Below are 23,650 nucleotides of genomic sequence, written 5' to 3' on the forward strand. Positions count from 1 at the left end.
CTTACAAGTGAGGAGAAGTGTGAAGTACTGCAGTACAGATACTTCACTGCAGTTCATGTAGGATTTTCATGTTCCTGTTGTGTCCTTTTGGGGGTTTTATGTTTGTATGTATTCCACATTTCAGTTTGATTCCATCCAAGAAGAATTTTTTCAGTTTTGGCTCAAAGAAGAGACGTGTTTAGTAGAAACATCTCTTCAAAACATTCCTTTACCAGGTTTTCTTTTATCTTCCTTTATGTCTACTTCATCCAATCTAATGTTTGAGGGGAATGAGTCCCATCTAAAATGCTTGTCGGTGTGAATGTGAGAGTCCAGCGGTGACTGTTTGCTCTGTGACACACACTCGGGTGAAGTTTTGCACTTACTTATTTTCTTGAATGCAGACAAAAGAGAGATTACTCTGAATCATGCACCCTAAATCTTCACAGCCTGTAGTCTTTCATGTTTGCATGACCTAATATCTCTGAGATATCTTGCCACTGATCAGAATGATTGAACGCTATCTGCAGATAAGACACAGGCTACAATATACTGCTGGTGTTAAAAGTCATGCCGCCTCTGCCTGTGTGTGTGTGTGTGTGTGTGTGTGTGTGTGTGTGTGTAGAAAAAGCTACTACTAGATCTCATAAAAATGTCTTGAGAGAGACAAAGTTCACAGGCTTTTGCAATCCTACTTTTCTTAATCAAAAACCTGAAGGAGGGAGAGAGAGAGAGAGAGAGAGAGAGAGAGAGAGAGAGAGAGAGAGAGAGAGAGAGAGAGATCCAGCATTCATTCAGCCCCAGCCCAGCTCCAGGCTGTGCGAACTAGAAAGAACCTCCTCTCACGGGAGGGTTCGTCAACACCACTGCTATTGGCTGAGGTTAGGAGGTGGGAATCTTTAGGTCAACTGAGAGCTGCAGGGTGCAAGGTTTCATAATGGTTAGAGCTTTCTCTTCTCTTCTCTTCTCTTCTCTTCTCTTCTCTTCTCTTCTCTTCTCTTCTCTTCTCTTCTCTGTCCCGATTCCTGGATCACAACAACTTGCACAAACATGATGCAATCATCTATATAAATCTTATGGTCTGATTCTGCCTGGTTAGGCTGCAGGCCCTCCAAGGGTTTCCACAGCAGATGGGACCACGGCACACCCATCTAATGCTCCATCTCTCAAATGCTTACTCAACAACAAACCGGCATTTTCAGGGTTATACAGTTTTATACTACGTGAACAATTTTTACAGAATATAAAAAGCCATTTTCCTTTATGCAGACTTAATCAATACAGTCCCATTTCTGTACTTAGTGGTTTTACAAGTTCTAGTAACTATTAAAGAGAAATGTTTCCAAATATTTACTGCAGTTGCATGCATGCATGATATAAGACGACAGATGGATGGACAAAGTGATAAATGACTGTTGAAGAGAGCAATGCAACATAAGGGACAATTCCAACCTAAATATAATATTTGCAGTGGGACATGATGGAGTCATTTACTGTATATTTATGCTGTGATGAGCAGAGAAGCGGCTGCTGTGCAGCGGACTGCTGCTCCTATCCTGAATGCATACGTACACATAACCTCAGCTGCAGGAGGAGGAGGGGCGAGCGCAGGAAACTAGTCAGCTCTCCTGATCTGACAGCTCCTGAGCTGAAGCAGAGCTGCCCCTGTTCTCTACCACCTTCTCCCCCCTCGCTGCCAGCAGCGCTCGGTCTTCCTCGCGGACCCCAAACCCACTTTCACTTCCGGGACGCGGCTTTGCGGACGGATCGGACTGTAAGTGAACATGTGTGCAACAATCTACTCTCGCGCTGCGACGCGACGGTTCGACTTGCAGATCTGGTAACTTTTTGCAGATCCTGAACAACCTGCTGTCAGTGGTCGTTTGAAATGTTTTGTCGCTAATTAACTTTGCGATTTAACTTCATGTGAGCGGAAAGTGTCGGCGCGATCAATGCATGTGCTGCTGTTTTGAAGTTTCTTTATCACACATTGTTGACGTTTATTGCCTTTCTTGTCAGGATCCTTCTTTTCAGATGAGTTTATTCAGATAGAGGCTGAGTTCTAACTTTGCAGTGCGCTTTGCAGCCTGATCCAGGTCACATGTTTCAAAACAACTTTTAGGATCCGGTTCTGTTGTCGTCATTCAGGCCTTATAAACACACACACACACACACACACACACACACACACACACACACACACACACACACACACACACACACACACACACACACACACATGGGGCACAAAGAAACAAAACACGGGCACGGGAATTGTTTGTTGATCCATTACGCCACTCTTCTAAAGACGGATATTCTTGAGTTTAAATATAGATTATATTTATACAGCAATGCACTGCAAGCAACACTTTTATTAAATGTCCACTTGTTGTTTTCAGTATCAACATGACTTACTTTGAGGTTCAAGCTGCAAGCAAGTCCAGTTTCAGTGGACCTTTCATTCAGCATTCATTAATATTTCACGTGTAAATCTGATCAAACTCATAAATCTGTTATTGATCACAGCTTCAGAATAGCCTTTCTTGAGTTAATGTTCCTTCTAAACTTATTCTGCTATGAACAAAGGCAACAGGTACATGCAGCAGTGTTTTTATCATTTTGAGTAATGTGCTGCAGAAATGTCCTCTGGTTTAATCCGCTGCACCTGTTGCATTTCAGAAATCTTCCACAAACAGCACTTATCTCAGTTTGCATTCATTGTCTTGGAAGAAGTTCAGGAGTTTCCAGATAAAGTCACCTGGCTGGTGAAGGGTTCTACAGATAGAACATGACCTGAAGGAAAAGCTTTGCAGATATATATATTATAAAGTCTGATTTCTTTTCCATCCAATCTATTATATTTGTAACTAGTAATTTAGCATATTTTTCCAAAAGATCTTACTGGAGCTGACCTGATCTTTTCCTGCTTCACTCCCTTACTGGTTCTACCCTTTGGGACGACTGTTAATAATTGACTAATAATTGTCTCAGCGAGGACAAGGACTGAAGCAGATAACTGAAAGAATAAATAGCGCTGGGGAATGGTCAACATTTGTTTCTGACAATACTCAGTTTGTGCTGAGTCTGTTCTTCTTTCTTTCTTTTTTTTCTTCATGTTCTTTTGAGGTTTTCAAAACTTCAATCAAAAAAACGTAACAATTATAATTATAATAATCGATTGAGAACCGTTGATCAACAGAAAAACATTGTCGTTCCAGCGCCTGGTCCTCTTTATCTCACCAGGAGTATCTGATAAATCTGTGCTAATTTTGATCTTTGAATCTCAATTTGAAAGATTTTCCATGTAAATTTTACCTCGATTATCATGACACTCTGAACAATACCAGATGTGATTATATTGTATCCATCGTTGTGTTCTGTGACCCCTCTCAGAGGCCATGGCCTTTCTTGGGAGTGCAGTTCGGCGAGTGGCGTCGGCGGTGCGGCCCCCTCTCTCACCGCTGTGCCGAACGAGCACTCGGTCCTACAGCTCAGAACACACCAAAGAGAAGAGTGTTCCCTATGAGAAAACACTGAAGCAGGACGCTGGCGCTGCCTCGGGTCCCACCAAGCCTTTACCCAGGTCAGCTTGAAGCCACTGTCCTACAGTTGTATTTTTTTTTTTTAAGGATGCGGCAGTAACCTGTCAGTTCCTGCCGACAGGTCGGCCGATGTGGTGGTGATCGGGGGCGGCAGCCTGGGCTGCCAGACCGTCTACCACCTGGCTAAAATGGGGATGACCAACGTGGTCCTGCTGGAGAGAGACAGACTGACCGCCGGGACCACCTGGCACACTGCAGGTAACACAGGATACCAAGTGAAGACTGAGTCCGTATTTGATTTTTCTCCTGCATGGAAGTCAAATTCCCTTATTCCTGCTGCTGTCCTTGGTGCTAATCTTTGTGTTTCCTGTCCGTGTCCCAGGCCTGCTGTGGCAGCTCCGTCCCAGTGACGTGGAGGTGGAGCTCTTGGGCCACACAAGAAACGTGGTGAGCAGAGACCTGGAGGAGGAGACGGGTCTCCACACGGGCTGGATCCAGAACGGAGGACTCTTCATCGCCTCCAACAAGCAGAGGCTGGACGAGTACAAACGTCTCATGTCGGTAAGGCCGCAGGGAGCGGCCACGAGCTGCTGGAAGGCTTCTGTTTACGTGCACAGGCTGAAGCGTTGAGCGGTTATGAAATGTAAATAAAATAGGAGTTCCTAATGAAAAGGTTTTTCTAGGAGGAGAAGCAGAGAAAGCTGTGCAAAGTACAAAAAGTGATTGAATTCAGAGGAGGCGTGACGGTGAGGCAGAATAAAAGACGAGCTCATTCCACAATGATTTTCCTCATTTCCATTTGATGCCCCTTTGTTCAAACTGCACTCAGCAGCACAAGAGAAAAGTGACTACTTCTGAATCTAACAGTGAAGTCATACCAAATCGATAAAGTAAATGAAAAAAGAAACGCTCCGTATGCGTCTGCCAGTAGATGTACCGACGGTTTCTGTTTCTAAAGCAGAGTAATTTTGTCATTAAGTCAGTGAATCCTGTAGTCACAGTTACCTCAGAACAGGCTCGCCCTGTCAGGTTTTTACGCTTTTGTTTTATTCAGCTACTGAAACCCTGCAGTGTTTTTTTTTTTTTTTTTTTTTTAATAAAAAGTTATTAATGTCTCAACATGAGCGTGAAAGGCTTTGTTGACCTGGCTTACATGTGCTGCAGGTTCAAAGTTCACTCCAGGTATTACTTTTGTACTGTCCAGCCACAAAGCAGCAGCCAAACATTTCCTGTCTCAAAAAAATATTAATTATACGTGACGTAGCTGTTTTTGAATGAGTCAGCTCTCCACCTCCTGCAGCCACACCACGTTTCATTTCAGTTGACATTCAGGTTTTATTGTGAAACATTTGCACCTTCTGCTCTTTTTTTTCACTTTTTTTTTTTTTTTTTTTTGAGGAGAAAATTTTGAATGTAAAATCAACCATGCCTCCTCTTTTGCAGCTGGGCAAAGTTTACGGCATTGAGTCCCATGTCCTGTCCCCGGCGGAGACCAAAGACGTTTATCCTCTGATGAACGTTGACGACCTGTATGGAACGCTGTACGTACCGACAGACGGCACCATGGACCCAGCGGGAACCTGCACCACCCTCACCAGGGCAGCCTCCGCCCGGGGAGCGACGGTAAACTGCACCCGACAGGGCTTCCTGTTCAAGTACAACTGAGCCTCATATCGGTGTAATGAACACAAAAAAATTAAGATTAGAATCACGTTGTAATGCAAACCCATAAATAAGTTTGACAAGTTGAAAGAAAGCATACAGAGTAAAACACAAGATAAGATAAGATAAAACTTTATTAGTCCCACAGGTGGGAAACTGCAGTGTCCCAGTGGGTCCATGACAACTCACTGCTATTTTACCATAGTAGTATAACATGTTTATATGGTTATATAAGAAAAAAACAACTATAGTCAAAAAGAATAATGTGATAGACCAACTTTTGCAAAATTACATCAGGTTGAGATACCCAATGAAACACAACCCCCCCAAAAAAGACCACATTTACATGACCAGTGGGTTTCTGGGCTTCATTTTTTTGGCCAAGCAGCTGCTGGTTGTATTAGTTTAGGCAGAAACAGGTTCTGCATGTTTTTTTGGGGGGAAAACTTGTTGCCTTGATCAGGAACAGATGAGAAGGATCTGGAATGTGGGGATGTGAAGTATTCCTTTTTAGGATGGGAGCATAATGGATGATCCAGATGCTGCATCAATTTGGTGATTAAGCTCTTCTCTTCTTTGTGATTAAACTTGCAAAGAAAACTTGCAAAAACCACTCAGTTTTTCATTATATCTTAATTATTTTAATGAGTATTGAGTTGACAGTATAGTTCATATCTGACAATATGTTAATTGTTCAGATCTATTAAACCTCGTGTATTGAAACAATTTCACTAAATCTGTTTTCAGTAGTTTAGATTTGTCTTTCTGGGTTTCTAATTTTCTCAGTGTGTGACATTATTCAGTAAAAATAACACATTTATCTTAACAGTGGAATTATGTGATTGGTCTGTATATAGAGCGCACGTCTCGGATACTCTGTTTTCCTGGATAAAGGAGGGTTGAGACTACAGATCTGTTGCTGGCGTGTTTTTGGGTGGATCACCATAGTAACCGACTCTGCACGGCAGCTGTGTGATCCTAAAATACAGCCCAAAGAAAGCGAGTGGAAAAAAAATTACTATCATTTGACAATTTTATGAAACCCCTCTAAATGCCATCTGCTGAGATCTTTAGTCTCGAGTTGTGTCTTTAGCATTGCACTGATGTTGCACTATAGTATATCATTTATTGTCTTTATGTACAAAACGTGCATAACATGACTGTTTTAGTGGAAACTGAAGCTTCACTGAGTGGATATTGGAACCGGTTCTGGTCTGATGCTGAAAGATTTTTCTCTATATCAACTACTTCTGTCTTCTTTGAACCAGGTGATCGAGAACTGCCCCGTCACTGGCATTCAAGTGCGGGCAGACGACCTCGGAGTGAAGAGGGTGAAGGCAGTGGAGACCGCTCACGGGACCATCGAGACGCCCTGTGTGGTGAACTGTGCAGGTGAGATTTGATGAAAACAGGAGACTTTTTTTTTTTTTTCAGTCTACGATTCTGCCAAGTCAGATTGAAGGAGGTGTGATAATCACAGCAAACTAACAGTCAGTTGAGAAGAAGGGAAGATCTGGCCGATCGTGAACAAAAGAGCATCCAAAGAACACTGAACTGGAGGAGACACAAAACATAGATTACTGTTATTGCTTGAGATCAAGCAGGAGCAAACTGTGGCTTTGCAGGTTCATTAAATCATCAATAATCATTGATTCATAATTACCCAACAGCTGTGGGAAATAGAAAAAATGTCACTCTCTCCTCCAGGCGGTGACATTATCAGCTCACCGCTCAGCAGGGAGACACGTCGGATTCACACTCTGAACAGAGCGGAGCCCTTCGGAATAAATAAAGAGCTGCATTTGTCTCTTTTCGCATTTGTCGTGTTCGACGGATGTTTTTGCATTTTTCTTATTTTTATATTTGCAAGAACCTACATTGTGGTCTTGGACTGCAGATGCATGTTCCTTTTGTTCGGCTGCTGTATGTGTTTGTTTACCTCCAGTCTTTTTTTGAAAATGGTGTTTAAATTCAAATTGTTCAGGTGAAAGATGAGAATCTTTGCTTTTCTCCAGTTTGAAACTAATCTGAGCTCAAAAGGTAATGAAATGTGTGTAAAATCTTGTTTATTTCCCTTTTCAGTGGTGCCTCATTTGTAATTCGTATTTTATTGGATTCATTTACATTACTGTTAATAACGTTCATCACATGAATGCAGATCTCTTAGTGATGTGGAAAATGAGGAAAAATTAGAAATGAAAATCATCATTCCAGGGATAATTATCTCTGACTGCGATCCCTGGTGTAATTAAAAACAAAAACACAAAGAAGCAATCCAAGGAATCTTTTGTCTCCTGTTTGGTTTGTCTTTTTAAGTTCATAATGTAGAGGTGGTATTTGTAAGATATTTCTTTGAATTTGGTATTCTCTGCAGGTGTGTGGGCCACCAAACTTGGAAAAATGGCTGGAGTCAACGTTCCTCTCGTTGCAATGCATCACGCATATGTGGTGACTGAGAGGATTGAAGGCATACAGGTGAGGACACTTCCTGGAAAGTCTGAGCTGTCTGTGCACACATTTGCTAAAATTTTCTTGGGTTTCTGCGTAAATATGAATGAAAAACGCAATAAAAGTTTATCATTTTAACATGTCTAATAAGGAATGAAAACACAGCTCGGCTCCTTCTGGTGGCGCCTCTGGCGAGGCATTGACCTCGACTGAAGCTTATCAAACCAAACAGTCTGCTGCTATTTTTATCCTGAAAGGAAACTAAAACTCAGGTGGAAACAGGCAATGAAAAAGCTCCTAACAGCAGGAGTTTGTAATTTTAAAGTTTTTGTCAGGAATAAATGTGAAAAAAGACAAATGTATGACTAATGCCATGTCACGTCTGCCTGTTTAACGTCGGACGATTTTACATTTTTGATTCCAGTCTCCTGTTTACCACGGTTATAAAGCTGTGGTTGAGTGAAAGTGGTTACCACATTGCCCCTGGTCCTTCCTTTAAATTAATCCAAGAACCTAAACAAACTTAAAATGCTGCAGCCAAGATCATCAGGCTGTTGAAATCACTTTAAAACAAATTTTATGATTACTATTATTAATATTATTATCAATGTTGTTATCAGAGAATAATAGATGAGTGTGAATCGGTACCACATGACTGTATGAACCATACAGGGAGTGTGTCTGTTTTGTTTTTATGACTGATTTTACTATTCACCTTTGCGTTGTTTTTTTATGAATATGAAAAGTACTCTATAAATAAAGATTGATTGATTGATGCACATCAGAAAAAAAGGTTTATTAGGATCAATGGAACAAATTTTTATGTCGAAAAGTTATTTTTTATCTTTGTGTATCACCAGCGCCCAAGGAATATATGGACAATTCTGCCACAGATACGATTAAACAATGCACTAATCATTTAAAAATACACTCATGTTACACGTCAAATCATCTAAGTCATTTTCACACGCTCCGACCACAACATGAACATCAACCAAGTACAAAAAAAGTATGTGCCGTTACTTTATCAACCCATATTATACATTTTTAATTGTGTTAAACAAATGAAAAAGCAAATATTGACAAGATAAAACTGTATTGTCTTTGTGGAGGAACCTAAAAAAAAAAAGTGGTCAGTGATACTGCTCATTTTAAAAAAACAAACATTGTTTATATTCAGAAAAAAGACTCTGTCTTTATGAATGCAGCGCTCTTTCATACTGGTTCACTCATGCATTTTAATGAATGTCTTGTTTGTCTGTATTACATGCATATGACCAGCAGGAGGCACTCTCTCCAAATAGATTTCTTGCATTGCATTGGCCCTCCCACTGCTGGTGTGTGCCGGACTGGGATGTGTGTGTGTGTGTGTGTGTGTGCCCGTTGTGTGTGTGAGAGAAATGGAAGATTGATCTGTTTCTATCAGTTCATTGCTGATAATACGTGAGGCTTGCCGAGCCGCAGGAGGCCAGAGCCGCCCCGCGCTCGCCGTGGCCTGCCTGGACGGTTCACTGCCGCTCTGGAATTGTGGGTCTTGTGTATGTTGGCTTAGGAAGAGCACACATGAGTGGCTGCGCTCATCCTCCGGAGGCTGGCAGTGTTAGGCTGCCTGTCAGGGCTTCACTGTGTTATGTAGTTTAAGAGCAGCTTAACCAGCATACCTGCTACATCATGCTCACAGACAGCAGCCCACACACACACACACACAACTCTCAGATGTCATTAGAAAATCTGTTCCTACCAGAGTGTGCAACTTGTCAGGTCAAACATTTCACACTGATGGTGTGCGAGTGTGATCAGTGAGGCGTCTTTAAACGATGGCTGCTTGTTTCTGGAAATGTGGGAGTACCTGGTTTGCAGATTGTCAAAAGGAGCATGTTTTTTATCAGTGTGAGTGCGTGAAGGACAGATTGCAGTGCGGCATTCGGCGCTGATCACATGGAGGGAGCTGGCAGATTGTGCTCGGCGCAGAAGAGAGAGGACAGGAGCAGCAGCGAGCCGCTTTGGAAATGTCAGCTTGTTCACTGGTATTTTGGTTTCGTACCCGCAAAACCAATTGACTCGGGAGAGAAAAAGCCCTCCGTCGCAGAGTGAACACAGAAGAGACGACATAATTTAAGTGAAGCCGCCCATTAAGCCAGACCTGGGCGCTGTACGGCCCTTCAGCTGTCCTGCATGAGGGCATCATGAGCATACGAATCAAATTAAAATTCAGCTTACATAATGCACGTTCCCACTTTGAGGCTGTTTACATCATATTTTTGGGAAACCTTTGCCGACTTTTCACAATTCAGCAGCAGCAGAATGTAGTTTTCAACAAGATGTTCAAACAGTTGTGTACTAAAATCAAAGTTACAATGAGTCAAAGTCTCTTAGGATTGCTTCTAGCACCTTCTTAAACGTGAGCCACAAAGAACTGAGGTAGTTTAGAATGACATAATGACATCTGCTGTGGTTCAGTAGCTATCCCATAATATTGGGCTGTAAAATCAGTTTTATGGTTGTTCTGATTTGTCTACCTCCATTTTATTGTCAACTTTAATCTGGGTAGCAATGTGGTGTGCAGACAAAGTTTAGACATTTGTTTTTATTCCAGCTAATTACCTCAAACTTTTTGAAGCCCTCAGTTGTGTCACTGCGAGAAAAGTTCAAATAGTGGCTTGTTTGGGACTGAATTTGAACTTTAACGATTAAAAAAAACATCTTTTGTGTCAGGTTTGAATGTCAAACATCCAAACACTCCGCTCTCTCCTTTGTGTCTTTTCATTGAGAAAGTCTTTAACTCATTTACCTGCCAGACTCATTAATTTTTAATATGAAGACTGAATCCTCAATAACTTACATTGTGTATTTCATGCTTTAAAGGCCAAGTGAATAATGCTAAATTAAAAAAAACAATGAATAAAACCCTTTTACATAAATATCTCCTATCTGGTTGCTCACAAACGGCACAGTGAGCTTTGAATAAATGACGTTTTTTTAATTCACTGTATTCTTCTTCGTTTGCAGAACATGCCAAATGTCAGAGACCACGACGCCTCGGTGTACCTGCGCCTTCAGGGCGACGCTCTGTCTGTGGGCGGCTATGAACCCAACCCCATCTTCTGGGACGACGTAAGCGCCAATATCTTCCTTTCCAATGATTAACCCCGGCGTTTGCAGCCTTCCACCGTGTTGGGAAGGGAGTGCTGGCGTCTCATTAGAGCGGAAAAAATCAAAGCTTCAGCTTAGAAGACAAACTGGATTGCTGTTTACACACTTCTCACACTGTGCCTCTTGACCTCATCCCTTATTAAACAGCCTTCTTTCTGTAGTCTTCATTATTTGCTGCTGCGTCAAACTGTTCTCGTAACGGCGCTCATGAAACTGCCTGTCTTCGCCCATGTTGGTTCATTCGGGATGCAAATCATCTAGATATGTAAAAGTAACATGTAATTCTTTACAGATATGAGTGTTAATGCGCTGCTTTAAAGAACTATGGAATATTTAAGATAGTAACATTTCATCTGTTCTACCGAAACAATAAAACCAACATAATTCTGCGTTTGGTGAATATCTAATCTAATCTTACCTGCGACTGTGTCGTGCAGAGACTCCTGAAACGGGAGGCTGATTGTAGGAATTAATCTTTGTGAAATTATTTTGGACAACAGATGGTCTGACCATCATGCATCTGTGCTTCATTGCGAGCAGATGCTCGTGGCAGCGGCGGGTTTAAGTGGGCTGGCAGGTTCGGTAGCATGTTTCTGTCTTTCCGCTTCTGCCCCGCAGCTCTGCACTTACGTTTCTTGCGGTTCTTTAATTTATTCAGCTATTTCTTTCAGAATTCCAGTCTTAAAATGCCGCCTAATCCCCGACCAGCAGTGTTCACAAGTAATGAAACAGATTGATTTCCTTTGTGCACAGCAGCGACTATATCTTCTTGCCTGTCAGGCTGCCTTCGCAACTTTCCGTCCTTCTGTCTGGCTGCCTGCCTGTCTGCAGACTCCTCAGTGGTTTTACATTTTAGAGGATTCCTTTGTGCAGAAACGGCGTCTTTTGTTCTCGCTCTGTAGCCGAGTGTTGCTTTGATGTCATGAGGCGGATGGGGAAGAAAGAGGAGATACAGAAAGGAGAATTAGCAGGGAGACGAGGAGAATAGAAGACGCCTCGCGAGTGAAGATGAGCAGGATTGATGGCTCGGGAGGGATTGGGGAGAAGTGTGGCGACGAGGACAAAGAGTGCTGCTCCTGAGATACCCGGCTGAGCGTCAGTGCCCGGTAACGGCACAGAACTCGCTCTCTTCCCGTTGAAAGCTGCCTCTGTCAGTCCTGCCTCGCACGTCATTCTGACACTGAAGTCTTCATCAAAACGGAAAGTGTCTTCAGTGACGCTAATTGAAGTCGCGCAAACTCTTCCCACTGTGGACTTTATGTTTAACTTTAAAAATCACGGCTCACATTTTAGGAGGTCCCATTGATGCTGCTGCGCAGTGTGGATTGCCGTGCACGCCTGCCGTGCATCAGAAAAGCTGCCGTATCAAAAAAAAAAAAAAAAAATCCCGCTTTTCTAGGATTTGGACCTTGGATTTTACCATTAGGGAGCGAGGCTGGAGAAGAGTCAAGCTTGAGTGTAGGAATGCCTGGACGGGTGCCAGAATATAGAGAGATTACGTGACTGATAAAACTGCTGCACAGAGCGCGAGCTGGCGAGCTGGACTTCTGGAGTCTGAGTGCCCTGAGTCAGCCGGATTAGTGTAGGAGGGGAGAGTTTTAAGGCAAGGCAATCTGCGCCACTGGGCATGAGTTTGTAGGAGCTAAAGGATGAGGCCCCGGTGACTTCAGAGGGAGCTGCAGGAGTCCAAATGGGAGCAAGTTAAAGCTTGGACAAAGAACTGAAGAAGACAGATGTTTCCTCTGGTGAGGACGGCCGTGGTTGTGGCGCGGCTGCAGTGATCGTCACAGCAATGTCAACCAAATGAGATAAAGAGGATTCTCTTCTCTTTAGAAGTTGTTAGTTATTTAAAATAGTTCATAATCCTAGAGAAACAGAAGGAGAACTTCCTGTTGTTTAGTTCTATCATATCTATCTTGTATCTGTCATTTCAGCCGGTCATGTGGATCTTTACAGATTAAAGTTTAGTATCAAACCCACATTCAGTATTTGTTGTCGTATTTTGAAACGTTATATGGAGTAAACACAGTCGGGATTAGAGCCAGACAGACAATGACTCAGTCATATATTTCAAGGTGGTGTTTACAGAGACCATAGTTTTTATACTGGCAGTCATGATTTGGCAACTTTTCAGTGTGATTGCATCGCTTCTGTCTATGATGACTGTATAAACAGATCTGTGTCCAGTGTGTTTATCACACCAATCATCCAAACGGTTTTTTAATGGCATATGTAAATGATATGTCAATTCACTGTAGCACAATTTGGGGAAAAAAAAGATCTGTCTCAATCAAAAAAAAAAAAAAAAAAAAGTAATCCTCGATATTTTTACTTCTTTTTTTTTCCAATTGAAAAAAGAGAAATTGCATGTGATTTCTGTTGCTAGGTGTCCGACAAGTTCGCCTTCAGCCTGTTTGACCTGGACTGGGACGTCTTCATGACGCATATCGAAGGAGCCATCAACAGAGTTCCTGTTCTGGAGCAGACTGGCATAAAGTCAACTGTGTGTGGACCAGGTACACAAACACACACATACACACACGTTTTCCGTCACCTCATGCTGCAAAAATCCACTGCAGTCATTGCCACGATGACAGTAATCCAAAGAACAAACCCCTGCTTATCTCCGTCCTCTCCGTTGCACAAACAGATTTCCATACAGAAATTTAAATATTTAAGTGTTTACAGATTTGCAGAATTATTCCATCACAGAATGAGCCACAAAAACACACACACACACAGACACACACTCGTCGCTTTACTCGATATCTAGCAAGTTCTTCCTGCATCAGGGAACAAGCTTCAGTGAAACTTCTCACACTCTACACATCCCTATTTAAAAGTCAAATGTTTTCATCTGCGGACATATTTATTCACCGCTTCCATACTGCACTCGCTCATGAATACCTAAAACTAGCAGCCTGTGAGTCATGTTTGGAGAGGAGATAGTTTGATTAGCTGCAGCCTGACATCCAGAGCGGGCAATCTCACTTCGCCAAGCTGCTTGACTGATCCGATCTGAAGCCGCGCCGCGCCGCGTGCTTTCAGGATCCCGTTGGATTTTCCGTCGTGGCGGTGGGATGCAGCTGCTCAGAGAGTCAGAATGATTCGGCGAGGTGAGACAAGTGACACCTGAAATACGGTTTTACACCGAAATACGCACGCACTAACACCAGCGGGCGACCGGCAGGAAGAGAGTTTGTTCAGACCGAACAACGTCAGGCTTTAAATAAATTAAAGAAGGAACTACTGACATTAATAGCGATAAAAATTTGATCAAAAAGTGCAACTATTGATAAAGTCAGAAAACATTGACCTCTAACAGCCAACTGAGCATTTCTGTTGCAAACATATGATAATAGTGACATCTGTAAATATCACCAGATCTGATTAATTTACTTATTTCTTTGGTGTAAAAGGTTTCTTTTGGTTTGTGTTTTCCAGAGTCTTTCACTGCAGACCATAAGCCGCTGATGGGGGAAGCTCCAGAGGTGCGAGGCTTCTTCCTGGGCTGTGGCTTCAACAGTGCCGGTGGGTTCTGCAGATTTTAATCAATCATAAATGAACGGAGAGACAGATATAGCGAGTGTGCAAAGAGTCAGTAAATCCCAGATCAAGGCTCATAAACTTCACTTGAAACAAATGCGAGGTTTGACTGAGTGTTGCATATGTTTCAGTGATAAATTGGTGGAGAGAATTGAAACCTGCTTGAGGTATTGGGACCCAGCTTATTACACTTTTCAAAGAAAACCAATATGAGACGCTTCTGAGACTCAGTGCAGAGCTGTAAATCCTCCTGTTGCCTTCACTCTCAAAGCTGGTGATTTGTGTTTTTACTAAACAGTGTTAGATTCATTTCACTGTAATTGTTTTGGGAAAATCGGAGTGCGTCTGCAGCCTTCCTCTGAGGCAGTCCGGGGGCACTGGCATACAAACTTCTCCTCGAGGTCTGAGGTGACATTTCTAGAAAGATTAAAGAACTCTTCCAAGACGGTAGATGTCAAAACAAGCAGGGCAAAATGACCGAAGAATGTTTTTTTTTTTGCCAGACTTTGACCCATCCTCCAGCGGTCTCTGTGGACACTCTCAAGGCACAAATGAATAATGGAGTGGTTTTCATTTTTCATAGTCTGTGGAGAACATGAAGAAGCACACACACACACACACCACACACAACCACACACACACTGACCACAAACAACTCAAGTCTCTCCATTACTCCGCTGGAAGATGAGCTTACCTTTGACATTAGAGAGGGAGCGGTGCAAGTGTCTCGGCAGGCTGAAAAACAGAGAAGGAGAGGGGGCGTAAAGGGTAAAGTAATCACCAGAACCATTAATAGACAGTTGGGAGAAAGCTTTTTTTTTTTCTGCATAAGAGCAGAAGACGGTGGGGTCGAGCTCTGGCGTTGTCACAGAGGCCGGTGAGGTGCAGCGAGGCGTCTTCCTGACGAAGTGGGCATGCAGCGTTCTCAGCTCCGGCACATAATGCACAGACCTTTCCTCTCCGTCTTTTTATTGCTTCAGAAGCGTGGCCGCATCTCAGCGAATTGTTGACTGATCCCTGCCGTTCACCTCCTCCTTTGCTCTCCTATTCCCCAACCACTTATCCGTGGAGCTTTCCGTCCATCAGTCTGATCGCGCCGCGTCCTGAGATCCACTGATCCGATGTCGGGTTAACAGGGCTGCATGCACGGCCGTCCCTCAGCTGCACTGGAAGTTTTTTTTTTTTGTCCTCTGATTTCTCTCATACACTCACTGAAACGCAGGCATTTGTTCCAGAAAATATTTCCCGTCATTTTATTGATCTATTAGAGCTTTGGTTGAAATTATTTCTGTTGAAATTTAAGCAAATAGCATGTTAATACTTTAGAGATTGTGGAAGAATACTAAATGACTGACTTCAAGAAGTCATGAAAGAATGATGTTAACGAACCATAGTTAATTATTTTTCATGAAATATGTAGGAAAGCGGGAAAACTCATATTTCAGAATTTATAGTTTGTGAAACTCTGTGACGTATTTTCCACAGGATTTCTGTAAAAGGTTTTAAAGTCTTTAGAAACAAACTAACTAAAAAAAAAAATCAGTCTTGATATAAGTTGTTTTGGGTGTAAAAAGCAACATTCGATTTATTCAGTGAAGGAATTAAAGCTGTTTTTCCAGGGCATCAAAAAGTGACACACTGGGCAAAAAAAAAACAAAAACAAAAAACTAAGTTTGCTCATTAGTATGAGAAGGTGTCAGTATGATAGAGGGAGAAGAAGATACTTGTCATTCTTCATGTTTTTTCCGAATAAATTCAAGAAATTTAATGAAACCAGCTCTTGATCAACTCACCGTTCTTATGCTGGTATCAAACCCTCTATGAGCAGTGTGTTTTCAGGGTTTAACAATCTTAATATCAATCACTAAAATGAACAGCGACTTTTGTAGCATTCTGCGTCCGTCTTATCCTCACACTGCAAAGCCTCAGAAAGATCTTTAAATTGAAGATGGGAGCGCTGCAGCCAGACCCCCCCCCTCCCCCCTGGGTGGAGCTGTGGAGCAGCTCTGCTGGGTGCTGAGGAGCTGAATGGCTGGTCAGATGGTGATTTCAGCCTTCAGAAGACATGTTTGAATCATTTAAAGAGAAAATAATAAAAATTTGGGAGGGCGTCTCACCTCTCGCTGAGCAAACTGCGGCGTGAGTTGATTTACAGTCCAGGCTGAGCGTTTCCGGACCGGTAGGGGACCGTTATGTGTCTGCATCTTTTAATTATATTTCCCCACACTGTTTCTTTTTCATTCACTGTGATATATGAAGCCATGACAGGACTCGTTACTGAACATTAGACCCTTCGGTGCAGTTGTCGTGTCTGCGGTCGTCTGTTCTCTCCGGTCCAGACGGGGTTGAGGAAAGCACGAGGGGATTTCTCTTGGTGGATTTATAACTCGCCGTTCTGTACCGACGAGGAAAAACAAATCAGACGTGTTCTTTATGAAAGCTGCCACCGCCCTCAGAAAGACTGTCAGCGTGCCGCAACGAAACGGCGAATTAGAGGCCGAGATAGAAATTCAGATTCACAGATGCAAATCACGCAGCTTTTATTTGTACTGGGCAAGTTCCCAATTGGAGGCACAAACAAACGCAGAATTACAGATGCAAATCACTCATTTATTTGTTACAGTATTTTACTAGTTGTGAGTGAGAAGGACAGATGCAGATAAATTCTTTCTCAAAGCATCAAACATTGCTTTTTATTGTAAAATTATTGTTTAGACCAGAGTCTGAACTGATTTTTGTAAGGTAATAGTGTCACCTTTCTATGTATCAAAGGTCTAAAGCTGGATTGGAAGTGATAACATCGTAGAAGGTGGAGCACTGAATGTGATGCAGGGCAGAATTATTGTTTTCTTTCAGTTTATTTACTCATGTTTTATAGTCTAGCAACAGCTTTTTATTTGCACAATAAGTCAAATCTTTTATTCAGCAGGCCTCCAGGCTTAATATTATACTTCACTACTGTTAAGCAACAACACTGCTCTTGTATTTAACTACGACTTTAGAATTTTTGGCCTCATGACAAGAGTTTTGTCATTATAGATGATTATTGATATTTCTTTTATTGTCATTCAAGAGGTCCTGAAATTAAATGTTAATTTTGTGCACTTTGTGTTAAAATATGTCTATATTTAGCTTGTGTTATCTGGACGTGTGTGTTGTCGCAACAATCCATTTGTCTTAGACTTTCAAGTAAACTGTTAAGCTGCTTACAGCAGTGAAAAATACAAAAATTATCATAATAAAATCACCTGGTTTATCTCCGCCACCAGTCTTATACTGAGCCATGCAAACAATGTCACCACACACACCGCTCTTAACATACACACATTACTTTGACCAAGATTTTCAGATATAAACACGCTGAAGTCGGGAAGACAAACACAACAACTTGAGTTCTTTACTCCATTAAAAGTGTATTGAAGCAGCCGGCGCGTTCTCTGTAAATGTCAGAAAAAGCGGATGAATCTGCAGCTGAGTGATGGATAACAACTTTAAATGGAGCAATATTTGCCCTGCAAAATTAAACTGGTGGGAGAATAACAAATGGGTTCAAAGGGAGAAGGAGAGGGGGGCAAGCGTTCAGTTCACATGTTGAGCCGTCAGCGCACTTATCCCAGGTGACATTTATCAGCGCACCTCGCCCCGCCGGGTGTCTCCGCATTGTCTTGAGAGAACTCGGTCATTCTGCTCTCACCCTCCTCCCCCACCTCCTGCTGTCTGCTGCACCCATCCATCCATCCATCCGTCCGTCCATCCGTCCGTCCGTCCATCCATTCAAATGTCCATCCAGGCTGGAAGTGACAGCGCCCACAGATGAGTGAAGTGATGAGGGACGGAGGGAGAGGGGGATGCTGGGAATGAAGGAACGACACAAGGACACAGTGTTCGTGCTGCTGCATATTGATGCTGTGTTCACATGCACATGTAACACACACAAACACACAGACACACACACACACACACAGCAAATGCAAATTACCAGCAGCACAACACAAGCAGGGGGTTGCCAAAAGGGCCTGGCTCATTAACCCGGCAGTTTTGGGACTGGATGGATGAAATATTGTGTGTTGGACGGCGGGGCTGGAACAAGCAGGGCTGCAGCCCTCGGGTGCAGATGATGAGGTCAGATGGCCCAGAGGCTCCTGTGAGTGAGGGTCAAATGAAGGAATAAAGGTCAAACAACCCTCTGTAGCTCACAGCTGACGTTGTAGAGGCAGTGGTAGAGGAGAGGCATTGCTCCGTCCCGAGGTTTCTCTTCTCCCAATTAATAAGACTTTCTCACTGTCCCTCAGGCAGGAGAGCAACAAGGGAAATACAATGTCCCCACATTTTTTTTTTTTTTCAAGATGTCCTATTTCTCTGTCTCATCTGATCTGTTTACAGTTGACTCACTATTTGTTGAACTGTATTTTGGCATTGAATAGTTGTTTTTTTTTTTTAAGCCGTTTGTATTATCAAATATTGTGATTTTCCATGTGAATAGAATTTAGGAAACACGGAAATATATCCATTTGTTGTTTATCATGCTGTCATTTTGCTGGATCGCACCAAATTGGACTATGAAATGAGTTTGACAGATTTAAAATCAGACTACTGAAACATTTGGACGCTGCAGTAACTTATCAAATAAACCATCCAACGAGTGCAACTTGGCAAAATGGTAATCCAGAGGACGAATGAAGATTTAGATGGTCTAAATTGTAGTTTATGTAAACAGATGTGATCACAAGACGCTTCCTTCATGCCTGTCTCCGTCAGGAATGATGCTGGGAGGAGGCTGTGGCAGGGAGCTGGCTCACTGGGTCATACACGGCCGTCCTGAGAGAGACATGTATGGATATGACATCAGGTACGCTCCAAGTACACAAATACGTAAAGACATCCAGCTGGATTTCACTTGAACGGCGGCAGAAACTGCAGCGATGATGCATTTTAATGAAGCCTGAATGATTGTGACTTCTAATGAGCGTTAATCCTTTTGAGTTGCTATCCTCCTGTCTCAGGCGCTTTCATAACTCGCTGACAGGCAACCAGCGCTGGATCAGAGAGAGGAGCCACGAGTCGTATGCTAACAACTACTCTGTGGTGTTCCCCTTTGATGAGCCGCTGGCCAGCGGAACATGAGGAAGGACCCTTCCATCAGGTAAATGAGCGGTTTGATCTGCGGCGCCGAAGAGTTGAAGGAAGTCGCCCTCGCGTGTCGTCTTTCCAGAACTATTTCAACTGTGGTTCGATGAGTCACGTAGAATTAATTTTAGTAAGCTGAAAAAAACCCAAGAATTAAAGCTTAGGAACAGATAATCTGGTGAAAGACGATCCAGTAAATAATCACTTGCTTTTGAATGCGTGATGGCACCGAGATACGGAACAAGGGATCACAAAGTTCACCTTCATAAATGTAAGGCTGGCAGAAGCTGCGATGTGAAGCAGGGCATGATGATATGCATATATATTTATATTTCCTTGATCTGGGAAACATTAAACCTAACCTTGGCTTCACTCAAGCACTGGCGGTTTGCTGTGTGGGCAGTGTTGTGCATCCCTTAATGACTGGGATGAACACATTTTGACCCGCGTGTGCTTGAAAGGAAAGTTTCTGCTTTAATATCAGGTGGCTTTCCTGACATTATCTCAGGGGCTCAGCCTTTTATATAAATGGAGAATGTCCACCAATAGCTAACCTGGAACAGAACCGATTGCAATGTTCTGTGTGTATTTGTATGCATTTTTTTTTTTTATTCCTCCAACTTGATTCATAACACATTTGTACTGATTTTAGCACGACGATGCATCGCCACATCCCTACTTGTTGCAGTTTAAAACTTCTGTGATTAAAAAGTTCATGTTTATTTTTTGAGATGTTGAATTTTGTCTGTGACTGGATGGTCATGTTGCAGAAAATCTTGGGAGCCATCATAATAACTATTGATATATGTGCTAGTCTTTTTTTACTTTTCCCGATGTCATAAAAGGTGTAAAATTTTGACTTTGGGAATATGCATAGTAGATCTTGTCAGCGTTGAGTTCTTCATATTTTTTGGAGAATCACAATATATTTTCCAGCATTACTGAATTTATTTAAGTTATTGATTGTGCCTGGAAATAAAGATCCAATGTGCAAAACAGGTCAGGAGCAGTCCAACATTAAGCAGATGACCTGAGAGATTAGAATACATCTCTATGATATGTCCCCCAACACATTAAAAACTAATGGAACGAGGAACTATGACAAAAAACAACTTTCATTTTTAAAAGAAAGTGAGGACAGTCTAAGAGGACAGTATGAATAATGCATGATTACAGCCACTTTTCCTTCATAATAGAGCCTCTATGGGTATTATTGTGACTAGTACAATAAACTTTCCATTCCTTTGTTCTCAGTTCTGAATAATGATTCCAAGCTTTGATATGACAACAGAACAAATTCACATTTTAGATGCTGCTGGCATCCGGGGTGTCGACTTCCTGCATGCCTATATATTTATAACAAGCATGCCCGAGTGTTTGCAAAGGAACAATTGTTAGACGCTGATCACATCTCACAGAGAGGTTTCCACTTTTCTCTGTCGTGCATCTTTTTTTTCCCCCCCTTCTCTTTCGCTCACTCCTCTCCCCTCTCTCATTCTGTCTCCTCTGATCAAATCTGAGAGCAGGATGCTGATTCAGGCAGGTCGGAAGCAGTTCGCAGCGTAACTTATCCCAGCCGCTACATTTATTAATGTTACCCATGCCAAATGTCTATAAATGATACACTTTAGCTTTGGTAGCCCGGGTTTTGGATGTCGTTCAGTTCCCTTTTGCTTTTTAGCTTGAAGGGAGAGAAAAAACCCTCCTAATGGGCCCCAGCCGTCGTACTTTATGCATTAATGATCCACTCAGACGTGCTTTCTTCTTCCAGACTAATTTACCTTTAACTGTCGCAGCTTCTACCCCGGCGCTCACATGTGGGGCTTTTTTTTTTTTTTTTCACAGCAGATCCTGTCAGACCGATTCCATTAGCGGCGTTGTCGGTTTGTTTTGTGGCTCTTGTTTGCTGTTTTCTCAGAGGTTGTTTCGTTCTTCTTTCTCGACTCTTCTCATGCATAACCACCAGGTTTGAGGTTGTTTGAGATCAAAGAAGGGAGCCAAACTTTCTAGGGTGTATTCACCTCAATGCGCGGCTTGGCGCGTGGCTGTGGCCTCAAGCGCGATAAAGACAGCAACGTTTTTTGAAGCAAAAGGAAATGGAAAAAACAGAAATGTGGTTGAAGTGTTTGAGGGATATAATTTCCACAGAGATGAACAATATTTTGTTTGCATACTTATGTATTTATTTATGGACAATTGAAGCATTTCCATCACTCAGCTGCAGCATAGGGTTCAAATATAGCTGTTTATGCATACAAATGGAAGATAAAAATCTTGACTGCCCAGCGGTTCCTCGTCCCCTGGTCCATCAGGACGGATGCATTTCCTGGTTGACACCTGTGCCTGATCGCGTCAATTAATAGATCATCCGTCCAAATTTCAGCCCAAAGCCGAATGTCCTAACTGTATTTCAGACCATCTCTGACGCCGCCGCTTTTCTCCGCGTTTTCTTCCACCTCGGTAGCACAGATGGTAATATAGCTCGGTGTGGGAAGCTTTGGCAGGAGACAGCTAGCTGCCTGCTAGGAGTGGGGGGGGGGGAAGAGCATCGCATACAACATACCTACCAACTGTGGGCGACTGTCAGTTTTAACAAGGAGGCTCGAGAGCCCTGAAATATCTCATCTGAACGCCACAAGTCAGGAATTAAGAAACACGCTATTTTTTGCCTCGGGTAGGAAAACAGTGTAAGCAAACTCCTCCGCATATCTTCATATGTAATGTTTTGTTTATTTTTAATTACAGGGTGGTCAATTTCTTACTCTTTGTCAAGCTGCCATATGAATACATATGCTCTAATTGTTCATATGGGAGTGTTTGTTTGAGGAGAGAGTTGTTATCAAAGTTCGACTGTTCTCTTTGGGCAGTGTTCAGTGTGTGTCGACTATAATGAACTCTGGTCCGATTGCTCTGTTAACACAGCTCATGTCTGTCGAGCGCAAAACCATCGAACTGAAACGTCCGGCGAATCGATGATCATTCTTGCTACAGATGAACTCTGGCATCGTTCGATTAAACTGTAAATGCAAATATTGACAGCAGTGGAATCAACCTGGGCAACTACCAAACGCCTGAAACAGCAGAAAAACACGAGCTCATAAAATGTGTGAAAATGGAAAGAATATTAAATGAAAGTGTTGAACTCAAGATAAAAAAATGAATATTTATGAACATGTGTTCACGTGCAAGTCATTACCCTATATACTACAACCAGGATTCAACACCAGGTACACTTTGACTCAAGTTTGGATTTTTGACTTTGTATGAAAACGACGGAAAACGATGGTCCAAGTGTCAACGTCTGTTTGTGCTCGATAAATGAACCGACGCGCTCGTTTCTGCACATGTGAATGAAATGACTGAAATAACAGCAGGTTTTCCCCGCAGTGGAGCACACATGACCTGATTGGGCTTGTTTGTGTGTGTGTGTGTGTGTGTGTGTGTGTGTGTGTGTGTGTGTGTGCGTGTGTGCGTGCGTGCGTGCGTGCGTGCGTGCGTGCGTGCCGCCTGCTGCAGGTGCTGACGGAGCAGGGTCTGCGTCTTCCAGGAGCGGCACGGCTGGGAGCGACCCGGCTGGTTTCAACAAAGACGGACCCGCTCCTGTGAGGCCCGCAATTTACTCCACGCGCAGCCACGTGCATGCTAATGATTTATTTACCTCCACGTATTGACAGAAGGCGTTCGGAAAGACCTGAATAATTAAGTTTTTTTTTTTTTTTTTTATCACATGCCTCTGGAGCAGACTGGCTGCCAATAGAGAATAGCTCACTGTTCTTCTGGCACTTGAAAAACTGTAATAATTAACCATCATTTATTTGTTTTTTTTTTTTGTTACAAAGCTTAAAGACTATGATTATTATGGGTGTTACGATGTGAAGAAGAATGAAAACTACAAATACAACGAGCTGCTGGGCAAAGAGTACACCTTTGACTTCCCTCCACATCACGACGTGGTAAGAAACCAACAGCCTGTGAAGACTTACTGCTAGTCTGTATGGATGAAGTATAAAGAAGTAACTCCTAACTGTAGACAAGCTTGGATTTTTTAAGTTTGCTCTTTTGTTTTTTTGTTTTTTAGCGTCAGGCCACATTTTAGGGTAGTCGGGTGTGAGTGAACCCCTTTCCTTGAGGATAGATCGCATGATGAGGGAGCAATCAGTGAGTCTAATGGTGCTTAAAGGATGTAGAGTGCA

The 23,650-nt window shown here is 42.6% G+C and overlaps 1 protein-coding gene across 1 annotated transcript in view; it reads left to right on the top strand.

Annotated features, from left to right (window-relative positions):
- Positions 1-1,614: 1,614 nt before the first annotated feature.
- The window catches only part of LOC115382776 (sarcosine dehydrogenase, mitochondrial-like), a 34,838-nt gene continuing 12,802 nt past the window's right edge, over positions 1,615-23,650 (top strand). The window contains 17 exon segments of the mRNA XM_030084665.1: positions 1,615-1,753; positions 3,373-3,562; positions 3,643-3,779; positions 3,904-4,082; positions 4,965-5,144; positions 6,452-6,575; positions 7,558-7,658; positions 10,641-10,745; positions 13,171-13,300; positions 14,229-14,315; positions 19,089-19,179; positions 19,334-19,440; positions 19,443-19,473; positions 22,287-22,301; positions 22,989-23,046; positions 23,048-23,059; positions 23,297-23,410. Of these exon segments, the coding sequence (XP_029940525.1) occupies positions 3,378-3,562; positions 3,643-3,779; positions 3,904-4,082; positions 4,965-5,144; positions 6,452-6,575; positions 7,558-7,658; positions 10,641-10,745; positions 13,171-13,300; positions 14,229-14,315; positions 19,089-19,179; positions 19,334-19,440; positions 19,443-19,473; positions 22,287-22,301; positions 22,989-23,046; positions 23,048-23,059; positions 23,297-23,410 (1,656 nt within the window). The 5' untranslated portion in view covers positions 1,615-1,753; positions 3,373-3,377.

The sequence above is a fragment of the Salarias fasciatus genome (genome assembly GCF_902148845.1).
Source record: "Salarias fasciatus chromosome 7 unlocalized genomic scaffold, fSalaFa1.1 super_scaffold_4, whole genome shotgun sequence".
Lineage (NCBI taxonomy): Eukaryota > Metazoa > Chordata > Actinopteri > Blenniiformes > Blenniidae > Salarias > Salarias fasciatus.